At 39.0% G+C, this 21,139-nt stretch overlaps 1 protein-coding gene across 1 annotated transcript in view; it reads left to right on the top strand.

Moving 5' to 3' along the window:
* Positions 1-5,006: 5,006 nt before the first annotated feature.
* Positions 5,007-21,139, top strand: part of LOC116316216 (corticotropin-releasing factor receptor 2) — a 38,686-nt gene continuing 22,553 nt past the window's right edge. Inside the window, exons 1-2 of the mRNA XM_039602575.1 lie at positions 5,007-5,127; positions 5,260-5,379. Of these exons, the coding sequence (XP_039458509.1) occupies positions 5,007-5,127; positions 5,260-5,379 (241 nt within the window). The remainder of the gene's footprint in view (positions 5,128-5,259; positions 5,380-21,139) is intronic.

The following is a 21,139-nucleotide window of genomic DNA, read 5'->3' as shown; positions in this document are numbered from 1 at the left end:
TTCATAGAGTGCAGTAAGTAGCTCATATCCACCCTGCAGCCATGCAAAGTTTCTCAGCCTGGCTCATTATCATTTAGCCCTTCGATAATGTACGGTGTCATGTTAAAATCAGTCAAAATGTGCCACTGCCCTCTATAGTATCTATTGGCTTTCTGTATTTTTCCACCAAAATGTTATTGCTTTGACCTTTTTGTTGCTTTTAACCAGTATAATTTTTTGTTGTGTGCAGTTGTTTTTAACCTGGAAGATCATCGAGGTGCTCTGAAGTGCACTTTGTGTCCTCCCCCCTACAGTTTTCTCTCTGCGGTCGGTTGCTCTCTTGCATGTCCTTGCTCCGAGCTACTCTTGTGCATATTTAGCCAACATATCATAGCATTCTTAGGAGTTTGGGTCTGTCTTTGCCAACCGAAGGGGACCATTTTTGTGCAGAATAGCTCAGCTGTACTGCAGTCTTTAGAAACAGGTCAATTAGACTCAGAGTAACTGACAAAGAGAATTTCAAGTAATATAGGGAACTCTGATACGGCATATCTGATTAGTCATCCTGAGGCAGATGAAACTTGCATCTTATCTACTTATATTACCAAATGAAACCCTGAGTCATCAAGCACCCTTAGGCTAAGGATAGCAAAGAGAAGTCCCACATAAGAGTCAACAAGCTTTTAGAAATCAGAATGTGTGCTTGAGTTATGTGGGATTAGGTTTAAATGCCTTTGGGTCCTGAGGTACTCGGGCTCCCAGATCTGAGGCTCAGAGATGCAAGCATGGGGCCGCGCAACCGTGATGAAATGTCCCTCATCTGAGCTCAAAGTGAACACACTGTTGTTCAAACAAAAAAGTGCTGAAATCATGAAGATGATTGTATATAATGAAATGGCATGCAAGCAGAAAAAAAGTTTTTAATTCCAACACAAATCTGCTGCGGTGAAATATATGCATCACATTTATATGATATGTTCTTAAAGCAGATTCATTTTCTTCCAGTTTTGCTCACAATTAATGCTCACAATTTACTGAAAAAGTGTGAGCATTAAGTTTTAAGCCCAAAACAAATTTACTTGATGCTTTTGTAAAAATATCGGCATTAATCAGGTCAAAACATTTAAGTAACTTAAGTCAAAAGGCAGCTGAAAAATTATGTTAAAAAAATCAGACCCTTTGGCCAATAGTGAAGGTCTCTGGTTATGCTGTGCAGGGTATTTTGCTGGCATTGTTTGCGCTCATGTCCCCTTTGCAGGGAGGTCAGTCAAAATCAATACAAAGGAACTCTAATTGGTCACCTCTAACCTATTATGAAAGGTTTTTATCCTGAGGGGAGTGTTTTCTTCCAAAGTGACAATACCCCAATCCACAGGGCACGAAAGGTCACCAGATGACTTGATGAATATGTCAGTGTTGTAAATCATATGCTTTGGACCTTGCGGTCACCGCCGGCTCTCAACCTTATTGAACCCCTCTGAACAAAATGCTTTCTAGCATCATTAAAACACAAATGAGGAAATATCTTTTTGTTTCACTGCTAAAACAGAGTTTCAGAGACTTCTAGAAGTCACACTGGAGCTGTTCTACCAGCCCAGCAAGTAAGACACTGTCCACTGCTGTGAAAATGTATTTTAGGTTTAGATTTTACAATTCACAGAATATTTTTTGAAAAATCTCAGGTATCATCAAATGTGAGACAATCTTTGCTTCTTTTTGGTCAGCTGTGGTTTTCTCCTTGGAATTCTCCAGGTGCGTAATTTCCAGGGGGGTTAGGGGGGTTATGACCCCCCCTCAATAATCAGACCCAACCAATATAACCCCCCAAATAAAATTATGAATTATCTTGCATAAATAGGCTGTTGATTTTCTTTACTCATTTCAGGTATTACCAGCAAAATAGTTGCATGTTTAATCATCTGGGAATTTATCCAGATTTATTTATTTATTTAGACAGATCTTGAGTCCCCCAATGTTCAGCACAAAGTTACGCCGATGGAATTTTCCCATGGATACCATTTTTGCTCAGTCTCTTTCTTATTGTTGAATCATGAACTTCAGTGGTCAAATCAATCTGTGGGCTGCATCTGACAATCATTGTTAAATTTCATTTGCTACAATTTCATTGTACCTGAAGGAATATTCACTGATTAAAGTTTAAACCGTGGCTTCAGCAGTTTTGTGGTGCAGTTTGCTTTGTGGGTATTTTTTATTTTTTATTTTTACCCTAGATTGGCTGGAAAAGTCAGTGGAAAAAAGGGAACTTGCGTTGGGTTTGTTTAGGACCCAGTAATGAAATTTTCACTTTGAATGAGCCAGGTTTGATGTCTTCTAAGCTTGGTTTCTTTTTGTTGAAGGAAAGTGTTTTCTGTGTGAGCAGCAGAGAGGCTTTCATCTGTTTTTCATTTACAAGCAGGAAAAAATAGATTAGTTAAGTTACAAGGAGACAGCGACTTCTTTATCGACATTATGTTAATGATTGTAAGCATTTTGTACCCCCTCTCCAGGTGACAAATGGAAGAAATTTGTTCTAAAGCTATTCACAAAGCTGATATCCTTAGAATCAAAACAAAGATGTTTTTCTTTTCTTCAACCTAAAGTGCTTTTTTTGTCTTCCCATCCCTGGAAGCAGTATAACAGAGAGTGGATACTGTGGGAGAATTAATTAACTTTTTGGTGCATTATTTATAGCTGGGTAATTACAACAGTGTTCATCACGTGGCCAGGTCAACCCAACAATCCGATCTATGACTGCATGACCGGAGCGTAAAGTGACATGGAGTTCTGCATGTGGAAGCTAAGAGGGAGCTTAGACAGAAAGCCTCTTGCTGGTGAAAAGGTCACATCTCACATTTAACAGTAAACAGCCAAGATATTAAACTCTGTTATGAGTCACATTTGCAGTCTAGACACTTTTCATTAATCTGATTCGAAGACAAAACATTTGAATGTTTCGTCGTGTTATATTTGCAGCTTCAGAATTTATGAGAAACTGGAATATTTAATCAAATAATGTATTTAATCAAATAATGTAAGCCTTGAGATTTTATTATTCACACAGTTTATTTTGTTTTGTCCCATATTTAGCAGAAATAATTGGGAATAGAGCTGCTTAAATCTCACTTTTACGTTGCAGTAATTAAAACATCAAAATTCTGTCGCAAAAAATAAAAATAAATAAGAAATGACTGTTTAAAGCAAAATCTGACTACATCCTTAATAAGAAGCATTCAGTATTTTGAGTCACTCGTTTGTGGAATGAACTGTACTTTCACTCAAAGGGTACTCGAAACTGTAAACCTGGCAGGGAGTGTTGGTCTGCATGATCAGTGCCATTGTGGTCATAATTATTTTCACCTTTTTACAGAAAAGCAACTCAATGTGCAAAAGTACAAAATCAGGCTCTGTTTCATGAAAAACTAAACAAAGTTGTGAGTGTACACACTCCGAAGGCACACAGTAGTATTTTTTATTTAGTTTGTACTTTCCTCAGTCTTCAAAGAGACTACCCTCCACTGCACCGTGGCATTTGTTTAATGCTTCCGGTTTTTGTGAACGGGAAAAATGTATCTGGTGCACATTTGGAGCTGACAAGATACTGTTTCACGTTCACAAAAACCCTCTGCTGAGGTGGGTGGTTGGCTTCCAAGTGTCAGACTTTAATGCCAGAGATACAGCTTTTCTGCTACTAGGAGCACATTTGGTTCTTTCACAGTCCTCGGGTAACCTCTTAACGATTCACAGGAGGAGACAACCCAAATCCAGGACACCAGGGGCAAGTAAAAGTCCAAAAATCCAAAGATTAATGATCACAGCAAGGGTCAAACACAAGATAACCAGAGCAGACAAGGGGAAAGCAGAAAGGGCATGTATTCTGAAAATCTGGGGACACAACAATGAAAACAAACTTGAAGGGGTTCTGGCTGAAACACAGGTCAGGGAGCTTGTATGTCCTTTTGCATGAAGACAAAGCCAAAAAACAAAAAAACAAAACAAAACAAAAAAACAGGAGAAAAGAAAAGAACCAAGAAATTGCTAGAAGGCTTGAGTATAAGGAGTACAAGCATCTAGTTGGAGGTTTAAGTATACTGCCTTATATGGTGACTCCATTACATAATAGGTTAAGGATGGCGTGCAAAAGTGGCAGAAAGCAAATCAGTTCAACTTAATTCAGTGGAATTCAATCTTCAATTAGTTGTATTTATATAGTGCCAAATCACAGCATCTCCTCAAGGCGCTTTATATTACAAGGTGAAGACAATAATGGAAAAAATAAAGCAAAAACACATAACTACAGATTTCAAAATAAAACAGGAAATGATAACAGCAATCCAAATCAAAAATTAAACTTGGTTATGTCCAAACATTACAGATTAAGCTCTGCATCATCTTAAAGAGCACTGACAGAGACCCCAGCGTTGTGTCCTTAAAGTGCTATTTAGAAACAAAAGCCAAAGGAGCCGACGTCATCAACGAGTCTTATTATTGTACGACATACAATCAGCTTTTCAGCTTCCTGCCCTGAAAACGTCCGTGTTCTATTTGCATACAGAAAAAAGGGCTCCATGACACAAATATAAAATCAATAACTGAACCCAATATTCTTCTTGCTGCTTTCTGTTCTGTTTCCGTTTCTTTTCCTTCCATTCAAGTTCCACTCGCAACAACAGGTAACCTGGCTGTACATTTCATTCTAAATCTCTCCCACACACGCTCCTTTGCATTTCAAACGCAGCGACTTTTTCCTCATAAATAAACATGACAGGTGGGTAGCAGGTGTGAAATGTCAGAGTAACAAGGCTCATGATCCGGTCAGTGCGGTGTGACGGCTGTCTTTCACGTGGAGGGATGAGCGGATCCGCGGCTCTGATTGGCCAGGCGCGCGCTCCCCAGAAGGAGCGCCGGGCTCTCTACTTGTCATTACGGTTGCACCGATTCACATGCCCACGAACACGGCTGGGCACGGCAGTGTGCCTATCTCCTCTCGGACTTGCACATTATTCAGACCAAAAGTGGCGGCTCGCACTATGGATGCTACTATTTATGAGATCATATTTGGAGAGCTCGGGGACCTAAATTGTAGTTTAATAGAGGCTTTCCAGGACACTTTTTTGGAAAATGCTTCATTGCCATTGCTGAGCACTGATGGTAAGACGGAATTGCTCCATTCTCCTTCCTCAGTATTGAGATGTTTTGCTGTTACATCTTAAAAATAGAAAGCTAAGCGTCGACCTTTATTTTTTTATTTTATTTTATTTTATTATGTTTCCCCCCTAAAAGGTTTATATTGCAATGCCACAACCGATGAGATTGGAACCTGCTGGCCGCGGAGCAGCACTGGCAGGATTGTAGAAAGACCTTGCCCTGAGTACATTAATGGGGTGAAGTACAACACAACGAGTAAGTCTTTCCATCGTGGAAAAAAGTTCCTTAACGTGTCATTGTGTGGGAAACTGTGGAGCATTTTGTGGAAAATTGTTTAGTCAGTTGTGGAAAAAGAAATAGCGCAAAGCAAATGAGCGCAACATCAGCAAGTGCGTTAATTACAGCAAGACTTCATGAAAAAAAAAAAGATTTGTGCTGCAAACAACCGCCCGTTACTATAAGCAATAACAAACAAATCCAGCAGCTTAATGATCTCTCATTTAGCCCACCGTCTTATGAATTTTCATTTCTACCCTAATTGGGTAATTTTTCCAAAGGCTTATTATTAGTACCCCCCTTCTGTTCACAAGTAAAGCGGCATAGACAGTGAATCAGTGATCATTATTAAACCTCCTGTTACAGGAACAGCTGCTTAAGAATGTGCGTGTGTGCTTTTCACTTAAAGGGCAAATACACCTAAAATCGCTCAAATCTCTGCTTCTGTAAGCTACTTACATGTATGTGAGGGCATCTCTTGGTCTGATTTTACTGGAGTGGGAATTTTGTTTGTTCCAATAGACAGCTGGACAAATTGGCATCGCACTGGTATTCCAGTATCAGCAGGGAGAGAGAGAGAGAGAGAGAGAGAGAGAGAGAGAGCGAGGTGATCTGCTGTAAAATTGAGACTGACTGCCCATTAGAACTATTGTTATTACTGTTATCATAGCAGCACCCTCTAGTGTCCAGAATAAGAGAGGATATGAAACAATGAAAGCTTCCATTGGGAGGAGGTTGCGGTGGATGGATGGGTCTACTAAACATTGGACCTTAATACTAGGCCGCTTTCTTTAAAAATCTCCTTATCTTAACCAGGTTTTTTATGTGTCTTTGTGTAAATCTCCATTTAGAGAGACTGTTAGGTCATTCATACAAAATGAGTCAACATTCAAATGTCTTCATTCACTGTTAAATATATTGACAAATCCAGTAACAATCAATATACTGACTTAATGACACTCCCATATGAATTAAAACTTTGAGTTTTCAAGGTGTGTGTCTTTGAATTGGTTTCATACTGTTACCAAGTCTTAATAAAGTTGTAATCAGTTAGCTCTGCTGTTGTGTCCAATAAGTTTAGCTTAACAGTCCTCCAGCTAAACAGTCATGTTATTCATTTGTTCCTGCAATCCTATTCAAGCTATGTATGTGTTCCTACAACAAGCCTAAAATAAGTATTGATGTTTTTCTAGTTAAAACAATTGCCAAAGTCAATATTCACATGCTCAACTTCTAACAGTGAGACTGGGGTTTGAGATTTGTCTGGTGTGACCAAACAATGGACTCTATGGACACCTTCCACTTGGGCTGTATCATACAATATTGTCTGTGATAAGAAAAGTTTTATGTGAAAAAAAGGGTCATATTGTGATATCACTTCTATAGCCATGGTTATTGTGCATATTCCTTATTGCGCAAAACAACAAGACACGCCCAGACATTTAGTAAAAAGGGAGATATTTGAACATCTTCCAACAAAGCACAATACTTAGAAAAGTATTTTTCATTACTTGAGGTGAAAACACACCATGAACTGCAAGGAGACCCAAAAATGGTATAACTGAGCATCATTGGAGCACTCTCACTCCCTATGACAGGAAGCACAAATGGTAGAAGTTATCAGTGCTGCTTCATATTTTTTGGGCAAGTATATGTAATAATATAACGTCAATTGAAATTGTGGAAAAACAGGACATTAAGCAAATGGCTTGACCCAAGTAACAACATCCCAGGTAGAAAATGTTTTCAGCTTCAGTTTTATTCTGCTGGTTGCTGATGAGTTACAAGGTTAAGTTACTTTAATAATTACTTAAAAGTATCAAATTACTGTGTATCCCCACAATCCAAATGCAGAACACCAACATCTCCACTGAAAACACTAACCAGGCTCCTTTTACACTTACATTTGTCTTATGCTGCATCACTGAATATAATGCTGTGTCACTACTATTGCACTGTGATATTTCTGCTGCTGGGGGCACCTTGTTTCAGTAGAATCACACTTTGAATGAGATCATCTGTCATCGATGACAGCAGCTCATTGGAAATGAAGGACTGAAAATGTCCATTATTTTGTTTGCACAAATAAACAGTGCTGCTGGCAACCTGCAATCTCAGATAAAACATTGTTCAGGATTATTTTTCTACATCATCATAATTCTTGAAGATGTCTTTGAAATATCATGATACAATTTTTAGGCGCCCACCCCCATCCCTACCTGCGTGTCCTGGGTGTCACCCTGGATCACTCAGATATTAACACAGCTCCTGTAGGCTCCAAAATGCAACTCTAGTTCATAAGAGCTTGCAGAAATGACTTATCTGGTCAATTTCTTTGGGGGGAGGGTGGGTGTGGGGTTTCAGAATAATACTTTTCACTTTGCTTCTGATTTCAACAATACGCTAAGAGGATGGTTTTAATCTGCTGGCTTGACAGGCTGAGCAGTTTCCAAACTAATCTGTGTCAGCCAACAGTTTAGCTAAGAGCTGAGAACAGCATATCACAACTCCGCCACCCCAGCACTGTCACCTTATGTAACTCCTGTGTTAGTCATAAGGCTGATGAACTTGTTGCCGAGAAAACAACACCATTCATTTCACAAAATAACTCACCTGCACCAAGTGTGAGCGTCCACAGTGTCCAAATCTGGATTTTTCATTTAACACTACTGTTATCTCTGTAATAGACTCAGGTGTAGTGTCATTACCCACCAAACCTCTGATACACACCCACAATCAACTACTGTCTGATCACCTCTGATTCAACTTTGCTCTTAGTATTAGCTGAACACGGCTGTTGGTTTGATCCACCGGTGTGAAAAGCATATATTGAGGCACCTTGTCCAAGGAAGGTTTAGTTGATAGCACCCTAGTGAGTCAATATTACATTTTTATCAGGCTCAGGTTTAGATATTGAGGCTGTAATATACTGGCTGACCTGTGTGAAGAGTTTCCCGTTAGACAATAGGAGAAGTACAAAGAACTGTACAGCTGCTGTTTCCTGCATCACCCAGGAGTGAATGAATACAGCAATCAAACAGTAAATAAAATATTGTTTGAATGTTTGTCTCAAACATATGTGCAGTTTAGAAATTAGATAGAAGAGGTGACAGATTTTTCGCCCTCGCGTGAAAAAGTTGATGAGTAAGTTAATTACAGGGATTGGTTCTTGTGACAGCAGAGATTACAGGTTTTATTCTTTCGCTGTCACCAACATTTATAATTACATGGATTGTTATATTTTTAACACAGATCTGACATGTGACATGTGCAGCTAATAAGCTTTGAAATGCTTGGATTATCTTAGCTATGTAAACAAATCTTTTTTCTTCTCCCTGTCATATCAGGAAATAGAGTTTCAGTTTTTTAGGATGTGAAACATGCAACAATAAATGCATTGTTTTAAGTCAGACTATTAAAGAAGCCAAAGCAGAATATTTAATAGATTGTGGTTCGACACAGCAGGGAGGCCATTACAAAACTCTTCACAACTGATAGCTTAACCACAGGATTCCGCGTGTTTTCACAGCAAAGTGAAGTGACACCAGAGACAATGTAGGTGATTATTCTGATCCTCCTAGGTCACATTAGCAGCCCTCATTTGCATTCAGGAAAAAAAAAATACAAATTTTAAACCACAAAATAGGTCAGACTAAGAATAGAAGTAGGCCCTAACATCCCATGAGCAGGTGTTAATTAAAACAATGCAAAAAAATTAACTCGGTGTGAAACTGCAGCACAGCAATTTGCAAACTGAAGCCAAACAAGATGCGCTTCTAAGCCAATCACTTCGACCACATGCCTAACAACAGCCGTTTGCCCAGCATATGTCCAAGAGCCAGATATTTCATGCTTCTGTACAAGCCTGCATATTAGAAATGAATGACCCAGGATATTTTAAGGCGAATCCCTTGCGCTTTGCACTCCCAGTTGTTGAACAGTGCAAGATATAAATGCCACATCTTGCTTGAAACCGTGTAGGTTTTCTGTGGTGCTTTCAAATGAGCAGCTGAGCAAGTGTAAAGTAAAAATGTTGCGATTCTTTTACAAAAATTAGAAGTTTAAGAGGCTTAACGGGGCAGTTCAGGTAAGTAGCTATAAATTCTTTTCCATTTCATCTGGCTTGTATAAATATTAATGTCTGCGCAGAGTGACTTAAGAGCATTTATGCATTTTTAAACTTTCCTCTGTTCACGTTTTTTTTTCCTTGCAGCGCATTTATTCGTTCCTCTGGTTTACATGAAGTGAAAATCGCCACCGTCGGGCCACAGTTGTTAGATACGGTCTGCTTTCTAACTACTATATGATGTGCTCTCTATCAAGCCTCAGGCAAAACAAGCTGTCCAAAGCAGTATTGGAGAGTGGCACCGGTGCTGAAGTATTAGTTTTGGAAGATAAATAAAAAATGTGTGACCTGTATGCTTTGTCTGTTCACCCAGAGCATAACTTTAATTATTCAGTGAATCACTCCTATTGTTCTTGAAAATTCACCTCCTCCCAGTGATGTGTGTTCATTCTCACATAGGCGACATCCTGTTAGCACATAATGTACCATCCTAGTCAACACAAATCAAAATCAGGGCAGCTGTTTCTACAATAGAGCTCTATTGATTCTCTTATCAGGATTAATAAAGTGTGAGACATATCAGTGCTGCTCCGTGTATCTGGTTCAGGCTGACAGCGGAGAGAGTGAAGCTGATGTAGTGTTGCATGTTGGGGGATACAGCTTGTCTCTTTATTTTAAATCACAGCTAATTCTGTACCTCGTCTTCTGGAGGCAAACATGACACTAATATAAGGTTGTGGATAAACATAGACAGGCATTGTTATTAATTATGAAACTGGTATTAGCACAGTTTTTTTTGTAGATGTTCCCTATTAAAAATTGTTTAAGAGCCTATGGTGGCAGACGGACCCATGAGCACAAGTCTTAAAATGTAGAGCAGGTTCTCAGGAGGACCGGTTGTGTGACTAGGAATGTGTAAAAGAAATCCTGCCTTATTTGTCAAAAGCTTACTCACTGCACAGCATGACCAAATGACTCGCTGAAGTTTAATGACAGTTTAAATGACTATAGTGGCTGTTTTGCATCTTCTTGTCTGTGAGCTGTCATGTCCCTACACAGAGGAGGATTAATATGAAACTCGTTTCCCTACCTCGTAAAGCTGTGGGAAGAAATTGCAGAAAATTACATGTGGACAGTCAACGCTCATTGTTGCATTCCCTTGTTTAGGTGTTCCGAAATCACAAAATGTCTTATTTGTGACACTTAACTTACTGATGCAATCTATCTCATGTGCATTTTCTCATGCCGAGAAACATGCACATGCGGCTGCCACAACTTGTGCTATTTTTTCTTTGCTCAATCTGATGACGGCACCACAGGTCTCTGCAAAATACCTCTCCTACTGCGAATCTAGCCCTTTGAAACCTTTGATCCCCTTCTCCACGGTGAGACTGAGTAAGAGGTTCAATCAGCAAATTCAGGACAGTATGTGTTGCAAACATTTCACTAGCCATTGCACACCAAGTCCCAGAGGGGGTCCAATCAGCACCAGCCTCCGCTGGCTGCACTCACCACTGGCTCCCACACCACAGATGACACACTAAAGTACCGGAGACATTTTGAAGCTACCAAATAATACAAATATCTGCAAAGCATGTCATGATTATTTATTATGGTTTATTTTCTTTTCATTCCTACTTCTGTGTTCACTCGTAAATCCAAGTCCTCCTTCCAAACATTTTCATCTTATCATTTCAGACCAAATGACACATTTACATCCATATCTCCTGAAAACTGCATTCGTTTTAGCGTTGCACTTGTGTCTCGATAGATGCCTCAAATTAATTTTCCACCCTCATCTTCCCCACTCTATCTCAAAGTGGCGTTTTCACACATCGAAACTCAGACGATGGACCGGCTTTCTTGTTAAAAAAAGTCTTAAAATCTCAGTACCTGTTAACAGAGGTAACAGTTTTCTCAGTGGTATACCACTGAGACTCCTGCAGTGCAGCTGCCACCCATGAAAAATTGTCAGTTAACCTTGCATCCTTCTTACTGTCTCCTCCTGGAGATGCATCTCCCTGTTGTTCATAACTGTCATCACACTCTGAATTGCGAGCCAGCTTTTGTTCGTTACTTACTATTTTGAGCCGTGCATGCGTACGTGCAAGAATAACTAGCTACTGGGGTATCAGGGATGTTCAGTTTTGGATTCTTATTTTACCGTTGCTGTCCAAAGTGAGAAAATGACCATATGTCTGAAATGAAAGAGAAGTGTGCAGCACTGCTGAATACATCAAAGGAAAATCGGACACATATTTCATATCTAGGACTTTTTTACAAATTTCCTCGATGTTAAATCCCCCAGCACTGAGGTGGGTATATACCGTATGTTTACACCTTTGATTCATATATGACTAAGGTTCATAAATACCTTTATCTTTTTTTAAATTCAGCTAAAGCTTCATACTGAAGCGTGAAAATCTTATGGCTTGACTGGAATATTTTTTTCTTTTTTCTCCCCACAAATCAAAAAATTTGGTTAATTTTTTTTACAAAAAAAAAACAAAAAACAAAATAAAAATAATGAAACAGTGAAAAAGACATTATTCATGTGACATCATAGACTTTTTCTGTATTGAGCCCAGTATATATAATCTTAATCCAAGCTTAATATTTCAAAATGGAAAACACTGTATTGTGGGACCAAGAGCAACAGTGTTTCCTCCAAAACATGTTGGATTTTATACAAAATCAGCCTCAACATTAAAGCAAATACACCCACACGTGGCTGAAACAGCTGTTACCTGTCAGTGCTACATGCTGGCAGCAGATCCTTCTGGTCCTATTCATGGCTGTGCAATTAATCAAATTTTCATTTGAATTACAATTTTACCTTCCACTGATTATTAATGTGAGGTAGCCTGTGTGTAATGATGTTAAATACCTCTGATTTCAGTATTGACCAAAGCAACTGTCGTGGTTTTTGCCATAACAGTCGTGTAGTTTGCAGGCTTCATCATAACGGAAATTTCTGAGTAAATGCCTTGAGCTCTTTGTTTTGTTTCTTGAGGCAGTCCTAATTAGTTTTTGCAAATTGTGGTGTGCAGTGGGAAAGCACCTTCTGTCAGGGAGCGGTGTTGCAGCGTTTGGTGCGGGTGCTTGGTCCGCATCAGTGCTTCGCTTGCTGATGAATGTCAACAACCAGAACATTGCACTGTAACAAGATTATAAATGGGATTTAATTCACCTGTCAGTGATTTTAATGTTGTGACTGTTCTGTGCACAATTTTGCGTGTGGAAAACAGAGACTGAAGAGCTAAAGCTCAAAGACTAAAGGACCGAGACTCGATTGTGGCAAAGGTCAGACTGAAAAGGCATTTTTGTTATTTCACTGAGCAGCTATAAACAAGACTTTGGTAAGGTTGCTATAAAATGTGGCCATACTTGCATACTTTTCATTTTTGTACTGTGGGGTAATGTTCTCACTATCCTCCTCATGCCGTCTCTGTTTCCCTGAGGGACGCAGTCTTAGTACGTGGCTTTTCGCTAATTTTCTCTCACCAGCTGGCTTCAGTGCAGCTGCTGAGGGTTGAAAGTTTGACAGCAAACAGGCACAAAAATGTTTGCATTTGCAGTTATAGCTAATATGTCAAGAGGGCATGGAGAGAAGCAGGAAAGCTTAAGAGCCACAGCTGTGAGTAAAAGATTACCCAGTATCTCTTCCTTGGGCTCTGCTGGCTTGTCTGCTTCAGTGGTCATTACTCAAGGCTTTTTAAGCGGTTCAGTCGTCCTTGCTAAACAAGAGGAGACACTCTGACAACCCTACCCAATCTCTCCTTCATAGCAAATGTTCATTGTGTGGTACTTATAAGGCATGCCCAGTGAAGCTACTACTCGTGATTTTATGAAAGCTGAAAGTTGATTGTGCTTACTTTATTACTTACTTATCGTCAAATTCTAGCACTCTAGCAAAACCTCTCTGGTCTCCACTTCTCGGATGTGAGTATTTGCTGGTTTCCTCAGTCTTCTGATGTTGAACTGATTATTGCTGGGAAAAGGGCAAAGCTAAACAGCCACGAATAATAACGCTCACCGGCCTTTGACATGTTCTCAAACAGAAGTGGTCAGACGCGTCCTTTTTTTTTCTCTTCCCTTAACCTTCCAAATCTGTATGTTCAGTTATGAAGCAAAACAAACAAACGAAAATCTTCACTTGAAGGAATGGTAATGGTTGTAGGCGCTCTGTCTCCCTCCTGGTGTGTGTGTGAAAATTAAACAAAATCTGTCCTCTTCTCTCATGTTCAACTGAGAAAAGCCGGTTCTTTAAACTTTAAAGTCGGACTGAAAAAATGATCCCAAGCACTGAGCACATTTGAAAAGAACATATGGTACGGGGAATAAACAAGTTAAACTTAATACTCACCACATTCAGTATGCACCGATGTGATCATTCTCATTAGCTCATTTCTGAAATTCATTGAAGCGTCTAAAGTGAAGTAGAGTGGCAGTCATAGATCCTCTCTTCCTCCCTTCATAAGGGATTCATTCTTCAGCTTGTCAGTACTGTGTACAATAGGCTTGTTCGACATGATGAACCTTACAGAAGTGCTCAGTAACCTTCAGTTGCCTGCTATTACTTACTCCAAGGTCTTTGATTTGTTTCGCCTTAAAACTAAATGAGCTGTTCGTCATGCAGAAACTTTATAAGCTTGCTCAGAAAACAGACCATTTCTTTCACTGAGCGTTCATAGGCTGCGTAAGCCTGTTATTAGGCACAATAAGGCTTAATGGTAAAAGCTAATATTAACCTACAAATGTTCATAAATGTAAACTCAGACCACTGTATCACCAGCATCATTATTCATTGTATCTGGGTGGGGCTGAAAAAAACAGAGCAATACATGAAATATATTTTAAAATTCTGTCTGGACTAAAGAAGGAGACTGACCAACCTTTCGATAAAAAAATTAATAAATGTCATTTTTTCTGTTTGCATATTTCTGTTTCTTCAAGATGAAATATACAGTAAAGTGCAAAAGCCTTGAACCCACAGTACAGAAATGATGGCAAACACACTGCCAGTGCAGTAAAAGCATACCTGGATAGAAAAACACAGGCACACACAATGGAAATTCTGTTACTTGTGGATTAGCCTACCGAGAGCCCAGATCTTCACATTGCTGAAACAGCAGGGCTGGACTGGGACAAAAAATCGGCCCGGGCATTTTGACTAGAGACCGGCCCACCAGGTATTATGGTAAAAACCATAAAGCCTTTGAATGAAAACAAACATCGTTGTGACAGTGATGTACACTGTCTTGTTGGTATATATGTATCAATCTAGAACTTAACTTAAACCTACACCATCCTCCCTATTCTGGTATTCTAAACAGTACTTAGCCGAAACCCAAAGACTGCTTGGTCAAGTTAACCTCCTGAACTTTCTACAACACATGGAGGAAACCTGAAATTAAGACAGAGAAGACTAGAGGTGAGACATGACCATTACTGAATATTAAAAATAATAAATGACAGATTTAGTGATATTTTCATAAACTATTTATTTACCACATCAATAAACAGCATGGCAGGGCAAAATATATTTTTTCTAACATGGCAACCTTTAAAAAGTGAAAGGAGACAGAAAGAAAGGTGAGAAAGAATAAAACTTCCTCACTCAAAACTTACCATCAAAACTTAATTTTGATGGCATTCTACACAGTACTGGTACAGTATCTAGAAAATGTGGGAAATACTGGCATCATATACAGTACTTACTTCTGAAGAAATTATGTTGGGACCCTGAAAAAATTACTATGTACAATAATGGATTTCTATACATTTGACATCAGATGAAAACTTTGGTTGTATGATTCAGATAATTATTTGTTAAAAGCTAGAAATTTTAAAAGAGAATAAGAAAGAAACGTATTTTTGTTCCCCCTTAATGCCCTACCTGCCCCCCTGACAAAACCTTGCTAGATCCGCCCCTGCACAGTTACCAGCAAAAGGATCCTGGTGTTATTTGTCTCTCAGAAACAGTTCATAACTTCCCTTCATCCCTCCAGCAAACATAAGCTGATACTAGAAATTAATATTAAATAAATTCTAACAACAGCTCATCAAGTTTAAAGGTGCTTCTGTTGTTTAACGCGACCTCCGCTGGTTTGCTCTTTCTGACGCAGAGAGAAAAGCCGATCAGCTGATCATTGATCATTGATCAGCTGATCGGGACAAATCGCGTTGCTTTTCACCTCAACTTTAAAGTTCGACCTCCTCGGCTGTAATTGGTCCAGCCCAGAGTCGATCATGACCAACTGGCCAATACACCACTATTCATTTATACCGTTGAAAAAAATAAAAGAAATAAAACCCCATCGGCCCATAAAAACGAAAAATCACGAGCGGCCCACCGGGCAAATGCCCGGTATGCCCGATGGCCAGTCCAGCTATGTGAAACAGTGTGGGATCATCGTGACAGAGAACAGAACAAAAGGCAGCCAAGATCCAAAGAAGAGCTTTGAATGTCCTTTAGAAACCCGGAGAAACTATTCCTTCAGACTACTTAAAGAAATTACAAGAAATCTGCCTAAGAGAGTTCAGGCTGCGCTGAAGAATACCTGAAAGTCATTTTTTTTGGTATGACCACCTGTTCATACAAAAATATTCACTTTTGAGCTTGCTGGAATTGTACAAACTCTATTTATGCCTTACATACTGTATTTCCATGGACACACACACATTTCAATAAATCATTTCACCTTAATTCCTGCTTTTTCTGACAGAATATGAAGACATGAGTACTGTACATGCATATAATTTTTGATTCTATTATAGGTAATGTACTAATGGAGTGAGTAATTACAGATTAAAGTAATTATATACGTATGAGAACACTGTAAAAGTCATGATATACTGGAATGAGCGTGTTTGAGACCAAGATTTTCCTTTAAATTCCTTTAAATATCCTTTGAATTCATAGAATTTCTGGATTGAAATGAGGCAATTTGTTATAAACATGTTCTGTACAGATTTTTAGTATTTAGTGATTATTTCATGACGTATCCAACCCACATCTATCTAAGATGCAAAGCAAATCTGACTTTTTTGTTTTTGGTACAATGAGCAGTGAAGGGTTTTATAGACTGATTTCAGTGTGGTTTTTTTTTCAAATAAGTGTATAAACTGTATAAATTGTAAATGAGACTTTATTGCCTATATAGAATAATCAGAAAACGTTGTTTTATGACAAATCATTGCCCAAACGTTGGCTTTTTACTAAATGAAGTGGAACTTTAAGAAACTCAAATTTGATTTTTGCAAGTGAACTTTTAAAGAAAGACGTTCCTGCTCTGTGTATTCAGCATGGATGCAGAATAAAGACATCAAAGTAAGCCAGCTGCTGTTTGGGTGAGCATTTCTTGTTGCCAAAGCTTTTAGAGTAGCCCCATATGTCTTTTGTTGATTAGCTCAGTGGGGGTCGACCAGTGCTTGTGTGGTTAGGTGGCCCATGAGGCTGCTCTACGGCTGGGTCTTTCTGAGAGTTTTCTCTCTGTAAACCTAGTGAAGCGTTTCTACAGCCACATCTCCAGCTGCCATCTCAATTGTCAGCTGTAGGAGGAAGAGCATGACACTAAGGCTTAAAGTCGCTCTGAGAAAACACCGAGGCTACAGTGGGATTTTCGACTCAGACAGATTCCCTGCGCTAAATTTAAACATCCATGTGTTAATGGCTTTAGTACATATTTACACAAGACATTTTTCTTATCCATGGTGGCTGTGGTCTCAAGATCTATATTGCATTTAAGCTATAAGATCTGTTGTACAGTAAAAATGGATGACTAATTTTGTCAGCAGAAATATGTCAGGAACATTTCTGCACAAGGCTGTGTGCAGCACAACTGTGCATGAGCTACTGCTTCCCTTGGGCTGTTCCCTTTATAGAAGTCATAAGTGTGCGTAGATTTCACACGAGTCTGATTATAAAACAGAGATATTCGCCGCAGTCTGCTAAATGGGTGTTTGATTTATAAACTTTAAAAGTTTGCATTTATTTTTCATTTTATTAGTGGCAACATCTAATTTATTTGTTCGGTAAAAGAAGGATCTTATGATATAATACTTGAAAGCAAACACTGTTTTTTATGAAGCTGGTGACAGGCCTTGCACTAAGGTGTTGACTACTGGTAGACATAAATGCATGTGAAAACACAAAAAAGCTCAGTGCTTAATGGCACCAAAAGGGCTTGTCTGCGAAATGAGTTTAAATCCTTTGTGATGTATGCTTGACTTTGATCTAACAACGTCTGGGCTTTTAGTAATGTCGCAGAATGAATCACCCAGAGATTTATTTCAGGTAATCCAGCCTCAGAGTGTGCTGATAATGCCAGAGAGCCAGAGACTGTTTTGGTTTGAAAAGGATCAGCACCTCTGACAAAATGTATAACAGAGTTAATGTGACAAGGACGAGACAGTAGGTTTTTGGAAAGTTGTTTAACTGCCACGTTGTCTTTGATCAAACTGAGGTCAATGAAGGGCTTCGGAACAGCTGCATTTTAATGCAGCTGTGTTGACATGTCAGTGTTGACGGGTTGGGCTCACTGGAGACATTTTATGATCTGAACCACCGGTGATCTGGGTCAAACATAAATCTTTGGGAAGCTGGAGGCAGTGAAATATTTTTTTAAATAAAAATAATTACTTTTTTAAGGCAGAGAATGCTTGCTTCCTGCTTTCATCAGCACAAGTCAATCACAAGTGTATTCTCTGTGTGTTTTGGGCTGACATACCATTTAGGCCAACTCCTTGTGGGAGACATGTGATCAAAAGGAAAAAAAAATGCCCTTTGAAACGGACTCATTTGCAAGAGAAAAAGGGCTAGGTCAGTCGCTGACACATAAAAAAAAGAACATGTGATGCTATCCCAAAAAAGGAAACCGTCCTGACAATGTTAAAAAAAGCAACCCAAAAACTCACATTATAAAACAGCTCCAGACAAATAGTGTAAATACATATAAAAATAATACTATGAAGTCATTTTTGCAGTTATATAGCATCTGTTTAAAACCATCTCCTTGTAAAGCTTACAATATTAGAGAAAGAACCCCACAGATCCAGCGATAACCTGTGTCCAAGCATTAAGATGATAAGAATTTCTGGAACCAAAAGGCTGGACGAACATACTCAGGTTGGCAGTGACTCAAAACAAGCTTTTAGTGTGAATGCTCAAGTAGCTGTATGTGGATGCGATGGCTCTTTGGAGAAGGAGCGAGCAGGCTCAGAGAGCAGAGAAGCAGACAGAGGACTGATGCCAGCGGCAGAGAGTGTGTGGTGTGGCAGCCTGAGTGAGAGTGGGCAGGTGACTCTCCCGTCACTCCTCCGTCTCTGTAGATGAACTGACGAGCGGAAGCTTGGGTGGGCAGGCAGGGAATGCGTTTGTAAGTCTAACCATCACAGAGTTCAATTAGTTCCGACCAAAAGACATACGCAGAGTACAGCATAGCATAACTACCACAGCAGCAGTCAGAAAGCTCTAGCGAGCAATGACTGCAGACAAGGGCATACTGCACAAAATTGAGCGCTTGAACCACAGGTGTGCACACTGATTGGAGTGGATCCAGGAGAGTGGGAGATGGAGGGCGCCGCATAAACCACTCACAAACACAGATGCAACACAGCAGAGATGGAAAATAAAACATGAGTCAAAAAGAAGAGCGGAGGAAAAAAAGGACACATGGGGGGAAAGCAATGGGTACAAAGACAGCATGACAAATTAAGATACTGCAATACATGACTTTCAGTAAGCAAGAGCAGTAGTTGTGTTAGATAGAGCTCACACATGCTGGAGGATCAACTTTTACAGACACATAAAATAATGATTTTTGTAATTATCAGTGCTGTTAATTGAGGTCAGCTGCGGCGTAAACCGTACATTGGGTGGTGGTCTAATAAAATTGCTAAGCTCTACGTGAATTTAACAAAAACCTCAACTAACTGAATGAAATCAGTCATGTAGTTCAGAAAGTAAGTTTCCCAATGCAACTCTAGTAAGAGTGAGTGAGTGAAACAGAACTTTGAGTTGCATAAGAGATAAACACATTTTAGAGTAATGCATCGTATCGCTGCTGAACCACAAAGCGTAGATGCAAAGAAGCGGTTTATTCAGCAGGATTTTGAAAATCCAAAGCAACAGAATGAGCGATGTCACCCTTTTGTTCCAGCCAGAGTTTCTTTTTCAAAACGACGAGACTTACAGTACTTAATGAATTTATTAGGCCACCTGTCATAAAAATAAGGAAGCACAAATATTTTAGAAATCTCTCAAATTATTTATCAGGCAATTAACAAACTAAATTAATGTCTTTCTACCCAAACTTGAGCCGGCACACTGAATTTATCCGAGAAGTCAGAAATTAATTAATCATAATAGTGGAACACTAAGACCGTTTTTTTCTGTTTAGAAATGCAAGCAAATGAATGTAATTTGTCATCTTAACTAAAGTATAATAATAGGTTTTACTATTTTTCCCTGCTTTTAAAAAAATGGGGAATTTGAAAAATCATTGATAATAGCAATGATAATAATTTAGCACTAAAAACATCATTTTGATTAAAGAGCTTGCACATACTGCTGGATTAACTGTTAAATACCAGTACAGTTCATTTAGGGCTGCTGTGGCATGAACCTTACACTGAGTGGTGGGCTAATAAATCTGTGAAGTACTGTATGTACTTAAGAAAAAACCTTAGTTAACTGAATGTAATTTAGAATTGAGTTTTGCCACCTAGTAATACTAGTAAGAGTGAGTCACCACCAAGACCGGGCAGATTTTAAAAGATAAATGCAACAGAATGAGCCCTTTTTTCTCACCCGAGTTCTTCTTTTTCAAAACTAAGTAAGACGTATATACACATATACGTCTTGCAGAGGCCCATAGTGGCCACAGTTTAGTATAAACATTAAACTGGGACCACCGTTTCCTCAAAATTATTCATTGGACTAATTGGCTGGTAAATAATTCATTCATTTTCTTTAATCCTCTTGACTTTATGTCCTTGCTTGTTCTCTGACGTAGATGTCTGTAATATGGCAGCTTTGCTCTAGTTCCTGCTGCTTGAATAAAATATCAAAGTGCAATGAGCTATGAGATTCCCATGTTATTGTATGGCCTAGTTTATTCCATCTACTCAGCTCATGAATCCAAATTTCATATGGCTCGAAGTAAAAGCTGCTGTAACTGGCTCAGGTGCATGGCTTTAATGTGATGCTTTCACTCAGTTTTTAGATATCTTAGCCTTTCAACTTCACTATATTTTGAAACTTATCCACATAAAAAAACCTCAGATTTAGTGACTATTTCTCAAAACAGTAGAAAAAAAGTGGGTAACTTTTGATAGCCTATAAAGAGCGGCTTGGTCTTTTGAGGAGGTGTAAAAGTCATGTCAAGTTTTTCTTTTCTTTTTTAACCCAACCACCTGGGATAAGGGGAGGTCAGAGCAATCAAACACCACAAAAAGAAAGCCTTGTGCAAACATTAAGTGAAATATTCCTGTTTATTGTAGCTTCACAGTTGGTGTAGCACAGCTGACAGCACAGCCCACAGATAAAAGAAACAGGTCAAGTTTAGCTGAAGTGAAAAGGCACTGATTTGTTCTTTGGATTAGGTGTTTTTTTTCCCCAAATTTATTTTACAGTTTCAATCAAGATCAAGCAATATTTAGTGTTTTTAA

Source organism: Oreochromis aureus, linkage group 18 (assembly GCF_013358895.1).
Source record: "Oreochromis aureus strain Israel breed Guangdong linkage group 18, ZZ_aureus, whole genome shotgun sequence".
Lineage (NCBI taxonomy): Eukaryota > Metazoa > Chordata > Actinopteri > Cichliformes > Cichlidae > Oreochromis > Oreochromis aureus.
Note: the sequence above shows the minus strand (reverse complement) of the source record. Positions and strands in the feature narration are given on the sequence as shown.